Source organism: Chanodichthys erythropterus, chromosome 1 (assembly GCF_024489055.1).
Source record: "Chanodichthys erythropterus isolate Z2021 chromosome 1, ASM2448905v1, whole genome shotgun sequence".
Lineage (NCBI taxonomy): Eukaryota > Metazoa > Chordata > Actinopteri > Cypriniformes > Xenocyprididae > Chanodichthys > Chanodichthys erythropterus.
Window position 1 is genome coordinate 36,265,893 of NC_090221.1, and position 17,257 is coordinate 36,283,149.

The window sequence follows — 17,257 nt, forward strand, 5'->3', positions numbered from 1 at the left end:
AAATTCAGAATTAAATGAATGTGCTGCAATTTGTACAAAAAGAGTCTGTAGTAGCCTACTGTTTTATTTCTAAATTTCATTTAGTATCAATTGTATCTTAATTTTAATACATTTTTCATCAACCAATTGCCTGGATTTAATACATAAAAAGCAATATAGCAGACAATATAATAATGACATGGAGGCGCCGGCGCGTCGCGGTCACTTACACCATTTAAAACTCGTAACGCACTGTCACTGACACACATATTATGTTGAAATAACAGTATGTAAGTAACATTATTAATAATAATTAATCTTTAAGGATATTTGATTGAATGCTGAATGTTGTGCTTGTTCAATTTAATAAAATTAAAACTTTGATTATGATCATTAAAATAATTGAATATTTAATATTGAGTGGCCAATTTTTGTTCATTTATTAATAGTATTTATATAATATATATATATAACTGTGCAGCTCCCCCCTGTAGCCTAAATGATCTAGCACAGCAGCACCTGCGTTGCCCCAGGTTATAACGGCCCACATGTTAAAAATGGTCGGGTTTAAATCGGGCTCATAATTACAGTGAACGTGTCGGGCTGGGCTCGGGACGGGCTTGATTTGTTGGGCCCGATCTAAGCTCTACATTGAGGTGAAAAACTGAAATTGCCAATTGGTGAAAATTGCCATGATGGAGCTTGAGGGTGAAATTGTCATGATCACTAGTGAGAGTGCCCTAATCGGCCACTAGAGGGCAGTCCATCCCAGACTCTTGTTTTCACCCCTTGGACTACATTACCCATAACACACTTCCCGGACTCATTATCCCATGTCATTGCACCCAGCTGTTTTGTGTTTCCTCATTAGTGTCTGTCTATTTATGTCCTTGGTTGACTTATGTTATGTGCACGTCTGTATCTCTGGCTGTCTGTTTTTGTGGACTGTTCCTTGGATTTTGACCCTTGCCTGTTTTGTGATATACGCCTGTGGATTACCAAATAAATGCTGCGCTTGGATCCCAACATCTTGTCTGTGTGTACATGACAGAAATTAGTATTACATTTACATTACATTACTGTGCCCACCGCGGCACCGTCTCTACTGTCATTTTGCTTTTTGTTATAGAAATAAAAAACATTTAATTCAGTTGGATAACAGCCACTTCAAATTATTGTAAACATCTGCTCTGCTCATCCAGCATGAGCTGCAGAGTCGCACACAGTGAATCAGGAATCACGTGAGTAAGGTGAGATGACCATGGTGAAGGATTTGTTGAAAAATGTCTTATCTTAGAATGAGCTCCACTCTCTATTTACAGAGTACGTGCAATCGCGAATTCGAAAGCGAAAGTAAAACGCGAGCTCCCTGATATGCGCAAATTCGGCTGCGTCTCTCAATATCAAACCTATCTTAGGCTGTGTAGTTTTAACCACCTCTGTTTTGTTCTGTGTTTGCATATTGAATAGAATAGCAATGTGAAAAGACAGGCACACAATAAGACACTCCATCCACAGAAGCATCTTTCACAATCGCACTGCGATTACTCATAGTTCGGATTAGAGATTTGAACAAACCCTTTACACCATGAATGACATCTTAAATCATGTGACTTGCTGAAGAGAGGTGTGTTATTTGGTTTCTAAATGATCAGACATTTACCTGGCGGAATATAAAACAGACACCGGCTTACAGTACAGATGGAGGTTTTGTTCAGTATGCATGAAACTAGAGTCGTGTCTTAATATTTATTATTATGTGTGTGTGTTTATTTGTAGGAGGCCCAGCAGACGGACAGCTTTTTCCTGGAGATCAGATCCTAAAAGTGAACAATAAAGCCATAGAAGATCTTTCCCCTGAAAACACGGAGCAGATGATTAGGTGATTAGAGGAACACCACTGAAATAACTTTGCTGAGTCGATGTTGCTTGCTTGTATCTTACCCTACTGCAAATATGATTTTGTAATGATGTAATTTTTATGCTCCGCCCCTTAGGGAATGCCAGGACTCTGTAACCATGACGATCCTCAGAAATATGACGGTGTGTACTGAAGATCCATGTACTGAAGAAGACTGAATCTTCTTCCATTTGTCTTGTTATACTGAAACTGAAGGATTTTTTTGTACTGTTAATAATAATAATATCTTTTATTTATAAAGCGCCTTTCCCAGCTCTAGGTCGTTGCACAGAGCAGGATTATTATCGTTAACTAAAACTAAAATGAAAACTATTAAAAACATTTTTGTTAATTGAAATAAAGCTGAAATAAAATAAAATATGAATATTTGTTAAAAACCCTAAACAAAATGAAATGTTGCCTTGGCAAAAGTTGAAGCACTAAAAATATTAACTGAAAATAATACATTAACTGAATTAATACATTAAACCTAAATAGCAATATTTTAAATAATAATGAAATAACAAAAGCACATAACAACATGACTAAAAATGTAAGTAAAGTTAAAATGAAACCTAATAAGCTAATTCAAAATAGTAATACAGCTATAATAAACTAAAACACTGGTTCAGAGTAGCAATAATATAGAGTCATAACAACAATATGCACAAATACTGTCACGGATGGCACAGAGACAAGAAGGTAAGATCCAAATGCAGCTTTAATAGGGCAATCCAAAAATCGTAGTCACTGCCAGGCAGAACAGTCCATAAAAATCAAGAAAAACAAAACAGAAGCCAGTGACCATAAATGAAACCTCAATAACAAAAGCAGAAACTAACCAGGTATAAATAGACAGACACAAATGATCAAACACAAAACAGCTGAGTGCAATGATGGGATAATGAGTCCGGGAAGTGGGTTATGGGAAATGAAATGAAGTTGGAGTGCCCTCTAGTGGCTAACTAGGGCACTCCAACTTGTAATCATGACAAATACATACTGAACAAATGGCAACACTAACAAAAGAAAACTAGTGGTTCATAATTTGACAGCTAAAGGCAGTACATTAACTGTGCAATAAAAAGTTTTCCCAATATTTTCCATTTATTCTTTCTCAGAACTACAGAAAAACAGTCATGGAATCATTAAAAAGCTAAAATTATTAAATGGAATCTAATCTACCATTTCTATTTCTAACTAGTGAGTCATATTCATTTTTCCTTGAACCCCACATACAGGTGTCAGAATTTAAAGAAAACTTCTTTTTGCTTTCAGAATCCCAAGTCTTCATTCATAACAGCAGAGAAGAGAGCTCGCCTGAGAAGAAACCCCGTTAAAGTGCGCTTTGCAGAAGAGGTGGTGGTCAACGGACACACTCAGGTAAAACTCGAATCTGAAGCCAACTCTGGACACAACCAGAACAATTCTTGTGTCCTGTTTCCTGTTGTCACTTATGAATCACCACAACACCCTACGTCAAACGGGTCCTGCCAAAATCAGCAAACAGAGCTTCTAATAGCAGACTTTAATAATCAGCGATTGCCTCTATTATTTTTAAGGCGGGACTAATGCCATATTGCACGTTGCACTTTCTCTCGTTCAGCCATGTTTTATTCACTGTTTGCAGGGAAACTCTCTTCTCTTCCTGCCCAACGTTCTGAAGGTCTACCTGGAGAACGGCCAGACTAAAGCCTTCAAATTTCACAAGACCACCACTGTCAAGGTTTGAGATTGTTGTTTTGGTTTCTGTACTCAGTATTATGGGGTGCTGTGGCACTGCAGGGGGTCCGTCAGTTATTGTTTGATCTTAACCTTATTTTTGTGAAAAGATGAAAATATGCATTTGGCAAAAATACAATTTTATGTTAACTTCAGGCAAAGCTAACATGTATAAGATTTAATGCAGTGTTTTTTTAGTTTTTTTTAGGGCTGTCAAGTGATTACAAGATGTGACGATTAATTAATCAAATTAAGATAATAATAATAAAAATAATAAAGGTAATTTAAAGTCATTATTGTGTAAAATAAGAAAAGCATCAAAAAGACATTGTAAAAAATAACTTTAGAAATAAATATTTAATTTGATTCAACATAGAGTTTTATTATACATAAACTTTTAGGCTACAACGGCCATGATTTTTTTTCTTCAGAAGCTGCATCTGATTTTGTATTAGATATATTTACACACCAAAACAGTTTGGTTACCAAAATGTTTTCTCTGTTTCACAAAAGAAAGAAAGTCGTACAGGTTTTTTTTTTTTAAACAAAATAATAAGTAACTAAAACTGCCAGTAGGTGGTGGTAAATGTCTAAATGAGTAAGTCATTGAGTCATTCGATTCATTCAAATGGCTGATTCATTCAAGAATTAAGTAAATGGCTCTCTTTATGAATGAGTCATTGAATCATTGGTTCACCCAATTGATTCGCTCAAAAAGCTGATTCATTCAGAAACAAAACACCGCTGTGTGTTGCTCGGAGATGCACAACAGTTCTGCTCTGGCTTTATTGGGAATATTTTCATTGGCAAAATTGAGCAAAAACAGACAATATTGTGTCTAAAACACAATATTAACTTCTTATTTATTGAACTGTTGTATAAAATCAATATCACATTTGCACTCCTGCTATTTGGGACAAAAACAGCAGTCGTGTGATATTGAGCCTGTTACTCGTGTGATATTGCTTAACTATCATATAATATTTAAATATGAGACAAAAACTCACAGGGGCATTTTTGCCCTGATATCTTGAGTTTTAGGGTCATATAACTACATTCTATAGTCTCCATCACACAGTGAGCTGTTGCCCTGCTTTATGTTTATCACCAATCATTGTTACTTTATATTCTAAGACTTTTACATTTACTTCTCACAAACTTCTAAAATTCATACTGACTTCATGTGGATGTGGTACTGAAGCTGTCTCTGTGTGCAGGATATCGTGTTGACTCTGAAAGAACGGCTGTCCATTCGATCTATTGAGCATTTCTCACTGGTGCTGGAACAGCAATATAACATCACCAAACTGCTGCTGCTGCACGAGGAGGAGCTCATACAGAAGGTAACGCTCACTGACTGACTAAAGTAGCAGTGCTTTTAACTGGGGTTTGTTTTTTGGAGATGGAGAGGCTTTCAAAATAATGCTATGTGTAAGAAGCTATCTTTTACAATTTCGGCAATATACGGCAATATGTGTAGCATGACAAATAGCAAATACAAATAGAACACTCTAGCAACCACGTCAGAAGCAACCACCTAACAACGACTCAACACCCTAGCAACCACCCAGAACATCCAAGCAATGACCTAGCAACCACCCAGAACACCTTAGCAACCGAGTGCCACATTACACGCCTAACATGCCTTATATAGTGCAATTAACATCAAGCACTCTCTCAACAATGCAATTTTGATGCAAGGTTTACAGATATGTTTCATTTTCTCTGTCATGTTTCTGCTCTTTCAGGTGGTCCAGAAGAAGGATTCGCACGACTACAGGTGTCTGTTCAGGGTCTGTTTCATTCCCAGAGACCCCATGGACCTCCTGCAGGATGATCCCGTGGCCTTTGAGTACCTCTTCCAACAGGTCTCACACTTTGATTATAGAAATAAAGCACAGCTTTAAGCAGGCTTATTAACGGTAACGCTTTAGTATGGGAAACCATTCTCACTTTTAACTAGTTGCTTATTAGCTTGCATATTACCTGTTTATTAGTACTTAAAAGCACATATTAATGACTTATTCTGCATGACCATATTCTACATCCCATAATCCTACCCAATACCTAAACTTGAATGGTACAACAACTACCTTACTAACTATTAATAATCAGTAAATTAATAGTTTATTGAAGCAAAAGTCATAGTTAATAGTGAATATGTCTTCCCCATACCAAAGTGTTACCCTAAAAACATTTCTGTTAATTTGAATAAAGCTGAAATTAAATTAAATATAAATATTAGTTAAAAACTACTACTAAATGACAATGAGAAATGTTGCCTTGGCAATAAACCGAAATAATAGTTGAAGCACTAAAATTAATCATTGGAAATAAATAAAGAATAAAACTGAAATAACAAGAAATTAAACCTAAATAGCAGTATTTAAAAAAAAAAAAACTAATAAAATGACAAAAGTACATAGCGAAATTACAAAAAATATTAAACTAAAATTAACATAAAAATAAAAATAAATGCTAATTCAAAAGATGAATAAAACTAAGAACACTGTGTTATTTTAGTATCATACTGTTACTGTTTTATTCATGTTTTGAATTCATTTTCATTTTGGCCAATCACAACACACTGCTCCAGTTGACCAATCAGAGCACATTGTGCTTTTCAGAAGGAGGGGCTTCATAGAGACAGGAAATAAACAGGGGTGTGTTTCCCGTACATCGATGTAACTCGCTGCTTCACTACCATAGTACGATGCATCGAACAGCTTCTCAAAACCGTATTGTTGCAAATTTGTCGTTCAACCACACTGGTTAATGATGTCACGCAGATGGTGGAGTAATAACTTCTTTTAATGAATCTGTTTGAGATCAAATTAATGCCCGATTTTTTGCTATAAATTACAGACATGCCAACTGATGCTGATGTTATTTTTCTTTATTTCCAGATTCAGTCATAGGCTCAAAGTAGGCGTATGCATGCTCTTCAAAAATGGCACATTATATCTCTCAATAAACTAAAAGACGAAAATGACATTTGTATATATTTGAAATAAAAGATATAGATTATACTAAATGTCAGCTTGCCTGTTTTGCTCCAGATGAGTCCACATGTCATTTAAACATGAAACTATGCTTCTAACTGCAGGTCGAGAGCTGTCGTGTTTCAACACAATTTTGCGACGCTGTTTGCGAAGGTTCGTTGGATTTATGGTTTCAGGAAACAGCGACTCATCAAACTATGCTGATAATGATAGAACATGTGACCATAGATGTTAATGATGCTTTTAGGAAACACACCCCAGAGTGTTACTGACAGACTGGGAAGAGAGGAGCTGCAACAATGGAGAATATGAGGAAAATAATCAACATACATTCAAGCATGAAAACATGTAGAGCACAAAAACTACATCAAGACTTTGTAAAAGGGCATAATATCCTCTTGAACTATAGTAACCCTGTTGTGTGTGTGTGTGTAGAGTGTGGGAGATGTGTTACAGGAACGCTACGCTGTAGAGATGAAATGTAACACAGCGCTGAGACTAGCCGCTCTGCACATGCACGAGAAACTGGCGAGCTGCGGGCAGACGACAAGAGCATCTGTTAAGAGCATTGTGTAAGAGCGCACAGATACACTCAAAAATACTCCAGCTACATTATAAAACAGTCATTTAATGCATGTCTGTGCGTCTGTGTGTCAGTAAGGAGTTTGGTTTAGAGAGCTTCATCTCTCCCACCCTGCTGAGAAACATGAGAGAGAAAGATCTGAGGAAAGCTCTCAACCACCACATGAAGAAGATCCAGTCGCTGCTAGAACCACGGCAGAAGGTGTGTGTGCGATAAGATGATCGGTAGATATGAGATTGATGCCTCAAATCATTGTTTTAGAATAAAATATCATAGAACTCTTATGACTTGGTCCAGTAAACAACCACCTGATAACAGCTTTGCATTGTGGATGAGAGTCAGAGTTAATTGCGTTGATTAATAATTTTCATCCTACAACATTTTATCACTGGGGAGAGTTTTGAGGAGAGATCCAGTCAGAACTGATGTCCAGCGCTGTAGATGTGCACATTTGAATTGTACCGTGCTGATCTACCCGGCGGGACACAAGTTGGCATACACTTACTGCAAAAAAATGTTAAAAAATGTAAATATCTGGGAGAAAGAGAAGAGCAGACATATGAAAAAATCTGAAAAAGCACGATGATGTGAAACAGAGCTCAATTCAGTCCGTTTTTCTGTAGGCACACAGAAAGCCGCGTCTCAGACAGCGCAGGAGCACTGAATTAGGGTTGCAAAGGGGGCGGAAAGTTTCCGGTAAATTTCCACGGGAACTTAACCTGAGGAATTATGGAAATATTCCAATTTGGAAACTTAACAGGAATTTATGGGAATTTATTGGAAATTTTGGGAAATTTATATAAATGTATAATATTTACATAAAAAGTATCATATAAAAACAAATATAAACATTTTGTTTGGTCATAACATAAAATAACAGTTATTTATTTTTCACATTCAATTAATTCTAATTTAGTAAATATGTAAAATATGTTTTTATTGCAACAATTGTTATGTGTTATTTATTTCAGTGTCACATGATCCTTCAGAGATCATTCTAATATGATGATTTGTTGGAAACAGTTGTGCTGCTGAATATTTTTTTTGAAACTGTAATACTATTTTCAGGATTCACTTATTAATAAAATGTTATTAATAAGTGTTTAAATAAGTAAAGTTATTTCTCAAAAGAATCCTAAAAAAAGTATCACAGGTTATAAAAGAATTAAGCAGCAAAACTGTTTCCAACATTGATAACGGAGTAGAATGATTTCTGAAGGATCATGTGACACTGAAGACTGGAGTAATGATGCTGAAAATTCAGCTTTGCATCACAGGAATAAATTATATTTTTATGTATATCAAAATAGAAAAACCATTATTTTAAATTGTATTTATATTTGACAATATTACTGCTTTTTTCTGTATTTTTGATAAAATGTGCATGTTGTCTGGGGGAATACACAGTGCATGCAGGGGGTGTGTCCTCAATAGCCCTGCAGTAAGTAGTGTGCTGTGTGAATGTCAGGTTAAAAATTCAACTAAAATTGCATTAAATATGGTTGTTTTAACCAAAATTATGCTGCAAGATGTTCTTTTCAACTACATTTAAGTACCCTGTCATAGGCTAACCTGCAAATTCCCTGTTTATTCCCATTAATTCCCATATCTTCCCGTTAATTCCCATATATTCCCGTTAATTCCCATGGAAAGTTTCCAGCTTTGAAAATTCACGGAATTTTGCAACCCTATACTGAACTGAGCTCTCTTTCGCTTCATCTTTCTGAGCTTGAATGGACAAATACACAGAAGATTATGTCAAAATATCCATTTTGGCAGGTGTTCACATAAACACAGTTGGTTATGAGATAAGTGAATGAAACAGTTGGAAGAATATTAGATGTCTATCAGTGTATTGGATTCATGCATTCGGCCTTAAAGTGATAGTAGCCTCATAAACCTGCCGCTGTCCGTCATTAATGTTAATCAAATAACAAAAGAAAAAGAGAAAATCACTAAATGTTCTTGACTGAATAACTTTAATAGCTTTTTAAGACAATTTTACCATGTTTTTGTTTCTTTATGAGAAGTGTTTATTTAATTTTAAGATAAAGGTTATATATCATAGCTGTTAAATCTGTGTGTATTGCATGTTTAAACCTTGATATCATTAACCTTGATATCACCTTGATAATATATAGGTTATATCCTGCACATTTTAACAAACATACTGGGTTTTCTATGTGGTATGCAACAGTTGTAAGAGCCTCTGTCTCACTCTTTCAGGTGATTTCTGCATCTCAGGCCCGTTTGGCTTATCTGACCCAGATGGCGGAGCTGATGTCATACAGCGGGAGAAGCTACAACGCCACCATGCTGGTGAGAGAGTTCTGTCCATCTGCCACATTCAGCGTGAATAGCAAACAAAATCTGCTGGGCACAGATATGTTGCGTTTATTTTCCTCTCTTGTCTGACTTTTTTTTTTTTTTAGGTAATGTTACGCTGGATAAAATCTTGTCAAGCATCCTTCCATTTTTAAGGATATTAATTTAAGCATGTTATATAAGCTGGCGGTTCTAGGGAGCAAGAGATTTGGATGAAATAGCAGCATCACTTGCAATTACATAAAAATAAACCTTGAAATGACCTGAAGCCTGAGAGTGATTCATTAAAAAGACCTGGCTCACAAGATTCATTCAACTTTGGACCATTTTAATGATCCTCAGTTAATGAGGACGTATCATGTTTTTTTTCCCATGTTCATCTATATTTAGTGTGAAATGTTGCTGTTTGAGCATGAAAAAGTGTATACTATATCTATATACTATACTATATCCTATATCCCACTATATCAGTGTCAGTGTTTCTGAACTCCCTGAAACGCCTCCATTGTAGTCTTGAGTTTTCTTCACAATATTCCTCATTTAAATAATTCATACGCAGAATAAAGGGGCGGGGCCTGGTTGAGTTAGTTAGTAGTGTGTTGAAACTGGCGGTTATGGTAAGGGGCGGAACATTTCCCTAATGACCAATCACTGGTCCAGCCGACCAATCAGAGCACATTGTGCTTTTCTGAAGGAGGGGCTTCATAGAGACAGGAACTAAACAGAGCGTTACTGACAGACTGGGAAGAGAGGAGCTGCAACAATAGAGAATATGTGGAAAATAATGAACAATATGGCCTCTTTAAGATTTGTTAATGAACTTTTTTGGTTAGACTCAGTCAGATTGGAGGAAATGTGTGTCTTACAGCTGCAGGACAGGGAGTCGTTGGTGAGTTTGCTGGTGGGAGCGAGATACGGGATCAGCCAAATACTAAACCACCAGCTCAACATGATCTCCACCATCATTGACTTCCACTACATCACCCGAATAGAGGTGCTCTCAGAGTCTGACAGAGTCAGCATGGTCAAGATCTACCTGCAGGACATCCAGGTGTGTACACGTCTACAAACAGATTAAAATAAAATGCTGAAACTGTACCTTCAGAACATACAGGTGTGGATAAACACCCAGGGACAGAAATATGTTTTTATCTCTCCCTTTCTATATATGTAAACTATCAGACCATCTCTTTCTCCTGCAACTTGCAGCCTATAGCCCTGTTAATGGAATCCGTAGCAGCTAAAGATCTGGCCTGTCTCCTCGCCGGATACTGCAAACTGCTGGTGGACCCCAACATCAATGTTTTTCGCTGGGGACCGCGACCTAAAATGCGACGCATTCCGGCAGAAGAAGGTAGGAGATTTGGACAAAATATTCACTCAGATTTACCTAAAAAAAGTCCTATAGTACAGTGATCACATGTTACTTTGATATATACCATATCTTGATGTTTGCATGGTATTCCAAAGAGCTTCTATAAATATCATGGTTCTTATTGGCTACAATGCGTACGTATAATATAGCTAATTTGTTTGCCATGTGTAGGGTATGTTTCGCGATGTGGGAGCGATTCAGAAGACAGTTCAGAGGATGACTATGCCATGGAGGGACTGCTGGACACTCCGCTGTCAGAGGACACTATATCCACTCATACAAATGATGGCACGGAGGAAGGAGAGGAAGCCGAGGGGAAAAGTGAAGCAGAGGCAGAAAGGGTCAGAGTGATTGTAACGCATCCCTTTTTAGAGGACGAAGGAGACAATGTGAGCAAGAGAGATTCTGTTGGAGATGAGGATTACGCCGTGAGAATGGACGCCCTTTTGGAGACCGGATGGTACACGGATCCTCGGGTCAATAGCAGCTTTTCCAGTTTGTCCAGTAACTCGCTGAATGCACTGGAGGAGAGTATCAAGGCAGCCATTGGTGGGCTTGGCCATATGGATGCCTCTCTGGAAGAGAAGCCCAGTTCTGGGGCCTCAGGTCTGGATGTCCATCACCCTTACCTCCTAGAGGCACCGGAGCGTTTGCATGAAAGGGGCGGTTCAAACAAACCCGTACGTCCTTGTGACCTGACCTACAATAGTCACTCAGGTCTGTGCTTCTCTGAACTCTCCCAAATGTCAGACAGCTTGCCAAGTCCGCCTGCAGCCAGCGACGATGCATTGAGTGAGGAGGACGATGACGATGAAGGAAATGACGGTCGCGTTTCCGCCATGTCAGCGGAATTTGAGGCAGTGTTGGCCTCCTGCACCACTAACAGCATAAATGCTAAGTTAGCAGGAGTGAACTTTCAGGCACTCTTCACCAGGATTCACAGCCATCCAGCATGTAGACAAGAGGGAAAGAGCTTCCCAAAGAACCAGACAAATGAAGCTAAACAACAGGGGCCATCTTCAAAAAAAATAGCACAATCTGTGCTGAAAAGAACTGTCCCCTCAAATGTCCCTGAAAAATCGAAGGACTCTAGAGACAGTTGTTCAGAATCTGAGGATGAATTTTATGATGCCCAAGATCGATTTACCCCTCCCATTACAGAGCAAGGCCTCACAGGTCAGTGAACGGTCTATTTTTACCAGAAAACATTTGTGCATTCTGAGGAATGTTCCAGGTTCAATACAAGTTAAGCGTTATCAACAACATTTATAGCATAAAGTCAATTACCAGAGAAAGTCGTTTTGACTGGTCCCCCCAAAAACAAGCTAAAATTTATGATATGGTAAAGCGCTAGAAATGAATGCAAACTATGTGGAGGGTTTAAAAGCAGAAATGTAAAGCTTATTATTTTTGTAAAGGCACTTCTCTTTTAAAAGTCTATTATTTCACCTGTAAAATTGTCTAAATAATTATTTTTGTATTAATTTTACATATTACAAGTCATATTTCTTGTATACTACTTGTGTATTGCATGTCAAAGTAGCAGGATTTACTGTCTTTAGATGGTTTATATCCATAATAAATATTTGATATAAATTTACACAGACAAGATAGTAAGACATTATTCCGAACATGCATAATGTTTAAATCTTGTGGCTATACTATCAAAACAGAGTTTTCTAAGGGTGTGACGAGATCTCGTGCCTTGCTGTCTCACGATATTGCCATAACGGAATGTGAGGGTGAAATTAGCATAGAATATGTCACCGCTATGTTTACATTACATTACGGTGCCCACTGGTCATTTTGCTTTATTTTTTATAACTAACCATTTCAGTCAGTTGGATAACGGACACTTCAATTGTAAACGTCTGCTCTGCTCATCCAGCATGAGCTGCAGAGTTGCACAAAGTGCAGCAGGAATCACAGGTCACTGATCATGTGAGTAAGGTGAGATGACCATGGTGAAGGATTCATTGCGCAACAAAGCCTAAATGTCTGAAAAATGTCTTATCTTATAGAATGCACACTCAACACCACCGCCTCATACACAGAGTATGCGCAATCACGAATTAGAAAGCAAAAGTAAAACGCGAGCTCCCTGATGTTCACAAATCAGGCTACATACAATAGCCTGTCTTCCAATATCAAACCTATCTCAGGCTGGACTGTGTAGTTGTAACCACCTCTTAGCGCTGGTCTCTGTTTGCACTTTAAATATTGAGAGAGTACTTTGATTATGGTTGCACTTAATAAGACTAAGAAAACTGTAATATTGATTTATTTTTATTTATACTGTTTTTATTTCTATGTTCAATTTGTGGAAAGGAGTTCATTTAGGAGGTCACACACAGCCTCAACCAGAAGTTGTTGAGAAAAGTGCATAATTCATGTACAGTAAGGTCTGAAGAGACTCATGTGAAATCATACAGGAGAGAAGCCAGTGAGTTGAGTTTGTGGCAAGATCTTTTACAGTGCTTGAATATTGTTGTCTTTCAATGCATATGATAATTCATACTCAGAAAGTAGAACTGAAATGACAGAGCTAAGTGTCTCATCACACCCCTATTATGTTCATCTTGTAAGTGCCTTGCTGCGATTTTTGCTGAGAAATGAGTCAAAATAGGTAATTATTGTCACAAATGCTTAATGTATTGAACCTGGAATATTCCTTTAAAGTGTTGAATATCTAGGTTTTCATTAATATACAAATGTACAAGTCTCTCTTACCTCTTATTCTTTTGCAGATAAAAGCTCAGATTCTGAGAACATACGTCATTCTCTTAGTGTTTATGACATCAAGGCTTGTGTGGACGAGACAAAAGCTCTTGAATCCAGAGACAGCATAGAGGAGGACAGTGTCGCATCAGAGAACCTAAAAGAAAACCCTTCTCTTGCCAACCATTTCACCCCTCTGATCCCTGATTCTAAAAACCCTGAATTGGAGGTCCATCAGCCCTCAATGATTTTGCCCCCTAAACCTACACCTGTGGAGACTAAGCCTTTCTCTGCTAACCCCTCCATGGGTCAGAAGACCCAACACTGCAATGGGGACATCCCTGGCCGAAATGCTCACCTTCTGGAGATGGAGCCAGATACCATGGAGTTTAAACCAGTCACGGGGCCTGGACCACCATTGTCTTCCACACTAATTACAGCTGTACGCCAAGCTACCCTTCCCCAACAGACTTTAGTAGACCTGGAGACTCCCCAAAATGGACCCAGACCTCAAAATGGAATATCTGACCATGTCCCGGCCTGTCTAGAAAAGAAGACTACTCCAAATCACATTGATCTTGAAGGACTTGATAGTCAAGACATTAAGCCAAGTCAGAAAGAGCCAACAAATGCCAAAGGAACAACTAAATTTGGGGAAATCACAACAGACAGCAAGGGCACTCTACAACAACAGTCATCAGACTCTCTTGAAACTAGAAAAACAGAAAATAAAGTTCCCCAGAAGAACGCAAAGCCCCCAATACCTCCAAAGCCATCATTCATTGTTTTACAGCCACCCTCAAAGGCAGTCAATGCCCAGTCACAAAAACCAGAAGAAAAGACAAAAGTTCCCCCTAATGGTCTTTCTCTACACCCCTGGTCTCAGAGAAATGGTACCAGTGGTACCAGTACCTCCCCAGCCTCTACACTGAGTAAGGGTGTTTCTCTTAGCCACGAGAACCTAAGAACTGAACTAAAGGCTAAAAGCTCTACAGTTAAACCGACAAGTGCTTCAACCACTCCTACCCCATCTCCATCTCCCTTACCTTCTCCTTCAGTTCAGTCGGTAAATATTGTTCCTGAAGATCCAGCTCAAACTGGGACTAGTTTCCCCAGCAGAACAGGCTCATCCGGACGTCTGTCTGCCACAGCCTTGCGTGGAAAAATTCAGGATATGCCCTGGTACCTCACCCGTTCCCAAGAGATCTTGGGGACAGTAGCACTCAGCAACACTATTTCATCAACAGGCAATAAGGCAACCAATGGGACAGATGTGAATCAAGAATCCAAGGTGTCCCCCAAAGCCACTTCAGTGCCATCTTTGATTAACTGGAAAGAGAAAGATGCTGAAGTAGTCATTGTGAAGCTCAAAGATGGACCAGAGGAAGTGACCCCAACTCCCGTGAAGGACACCAATGGGAAACCTCCAATGTCATCAAGCCATCCGGACCTGAGGCAGAAATTGTCCACAGAGGCCACAGAGTTGCACCAGCAATTTGGGACCTGCAAGTCAGAACAACCTCAGTCACACAAAGGCAACCCTTCAGAGATTCAACTTGACAATGCTTCCTCGCTATCCTCTGTAAGTCCTACTCATCGTGATGCATGTGGCTGCCATACAGTCTACGCCAACTGTTTCAGCGGAGATACAGAGGACAACTGCGGCTTTGATGATGATCTGACCGTCTACGAGTTTTCTCGTCGAAACCGGATCAGTAAACCACCTCAACCCACCCCTGTTGCCCCCCCTGCAACCCTCTCTGGTCCCTCTCCAAATGTCCTATCCCTACTCAGAGATTCCCCTCGTCCCCTATCTACATCCTCAGAACTCAGTCCACTCCTGATCCCACCCAGACCTTTGGAATCTCTGTCCCTAGACCACGGACCAATAGATAATCCGCTCCGCTTTCTGCAAGGCCGCCATTATGTTACGGGTCAGAAAGGTACAGGGCTTAAAGACGGCTATGCCTGTTTGCAGCGAGACATTGATGAACTTCTTTTGGTGTTGAAGAAAGGACCTTCTGCTGTACACCCTCCAACCCACAAGGGGGAATGCCAAAACGACAATGTGAATAGGCATTCGCTTTCAGAGACTGAAAGATGCCTGGTTCAGACGGAGGCACGGAGGTTGGCATCAGGATGCCAGAGAGCCACACGGGTAGGATGGGCACCTGACGATGCTCTTCTGTCACTCGGAAACAGCTTTGGAGCCCTAGTGCAGCTCGCCTCAACCTGCATGCGAGTTCCCTGTTCGGATTGCGGAGGATGTCATGGGGATATTGATGCAGATGAGGCTCTGGGGAAACTTGAGGAGATCGTGGACCTGTATAAGGAATTTGTAGGTGCTGTAGAAACGGCAAGAGAGGGCGAAGGTGTCAGGCTCTTGGCCAAGCAGTGCACTGTTCTTATTTCAACAGTCTTCTCGCTCACACAGCTGTTTCGGACACGGACACCAGACATAGACAATGGAAATGTACCTCTGAACTTTTAAACTTTACCTTCCGGCACCCTCTTAAGGGATCGTAGAGTAGGAGCATAGAATTGTACTTAAAGTAGCGATGCCAGAAATTTCTGGCATCTAAAAACTGATTGTGTGCTGGCACACAAAAATAATAGTAAGTGCCGTGAACACACACACAGTTAGCGAACTAACAAGTGAGAACTGTTACATGTTAACCTGTTTGTCTTGCCAAGTCTCCCTATAAACGTACTGGAATTATGCATTCAGACATAGCTATTTTCTAACAGTTGTATGTACAGTCTGTAGTATGTATTTATTTTTTACATACAGTATATGTGCACCGTGGTTTCTAATCTGCCATACCTGCATTTTGTTTCTGTTTTTTAGTTTTGGGTGTATGTGAATCCCTACCTCTTGCTCTAACTGAGATAAACAGTGTTATGAAGCTTCACTCGTTTTTCACGTTTAGTTTAGTTGTGCTGCTCTTTACAGATTGAAGGAACAAAGTGAACAGACACTCCACTAGCCCCTAACAATAGATGCTGGGACAAAACACTAAAAAGCCCAAATACTTATGCAGTAATGTTTCACCAGACTATCCAAAGGACTTTAGTCTACGATACAGAATGAGAGTTGATGGCAATAGAAGTGTGTCCGTTTGGGATTTTTGTAATTGTATGTTGGCGTGTCAAGTTTGGCTTTTGACATTAGTTTTTATATTGGTTTATCAGCTGACTGTTAACCACAGAGATTGGTGTGGTCCAAAGACATAATAGCACAATTGGGGCGTGTTTACACAACAACGTTGTTCACCATGTTACTGTAGCACCCTGTGACCAATCCCACCGATAGCCAAACCACACAATTTCTCACTTGTCCCTCATTTTTGACTATGCAAGCTTCACGATTTATATTCAAAATTTTCCACGTATTATACTTTCTTACATTTTATACATATCAAAATTTTCAATTTGTTGTAAATCACTAATATTTTCACTTTAGAGGACTTCCCTGGCAAACTTAGGCCTTATATTTTATCTTGGAGGATTGTTGTGAAAGTTTTTTCAATTGCATCATTATGCAAATGCAGAGAATATATTTATTTTACCTTCTGTTCATTTAAACAAAAAGGTTCAGGAAATGTTTTTCCTTTCATTTTTACTAGTGGTGAACTATGGAAGCTTGTTTTCAC

At 38.9% G+C, this 17,257-nt stretch overlaps 1 protein-coding gene across 1 annotated transcript in view; it reads left to right on the forward strand.

The window, feature by feature from the left end:
• Window positions 1–17,062, forward strand: part of frmpd1b (FERM and PDZ domain containing 1b) — a 53,854-nt gene extending 36,792 nt beyond the window's left edge. Inside the window, exons 5-17 of the mRNA XM_067383639.1 lie at window positions 1,759–1,861; window positions 1,977–2,022; window positions 3,158–3,262; window positions 3,510–3,605; window positions 4,819–4,944; window positions 5,350–5,469; window positions 7,039–7,175; window positions 7,261–7,387; window positions 9,413–9,505; window positions 10,380–10,562; window positions 10,721–10,865; window positions 11,058–12,062; window positions 13,634–17,062. Coding sequence (XP_067239740.1) covers window positions 1,759–1,861; window positions 1,977–2,022; window positions 3,158–3,262; window positions 3,510–3,605; window positions 4,819–4,944; window positions 5,350–5,469; window positions 7,039–7,175; window positions 7,261–7,387; window positions 9,413–9,505; window positions 10,380–10,562; window positions 10,721–10,865; window positions 11,058–12,062; window positions 13,634–16,095 — 4,748 coding nt within the window. The 3' untranslated portion in view covers window positions 16,096–17,062. The remainder of the gene's footprint in view (window positions 1–1,758; window positions 1,862–1,976; window positions 2,023–3,157; window positions 3,263–3,509; window positions 3,606–4,818; window positions 4,945–5,349; window positions 5,470–7,038; window positions 7,176–7,260; window positions 7,388–9,412; window positions 9,506–10,379; window positions 10,563–10,720; window positions 10,866–11,057; window positions 12,063–13,633) is intronic.
• The last annotated feature ends 195 nt before the right edge of the window (window positions 17,063–17,257 follow it).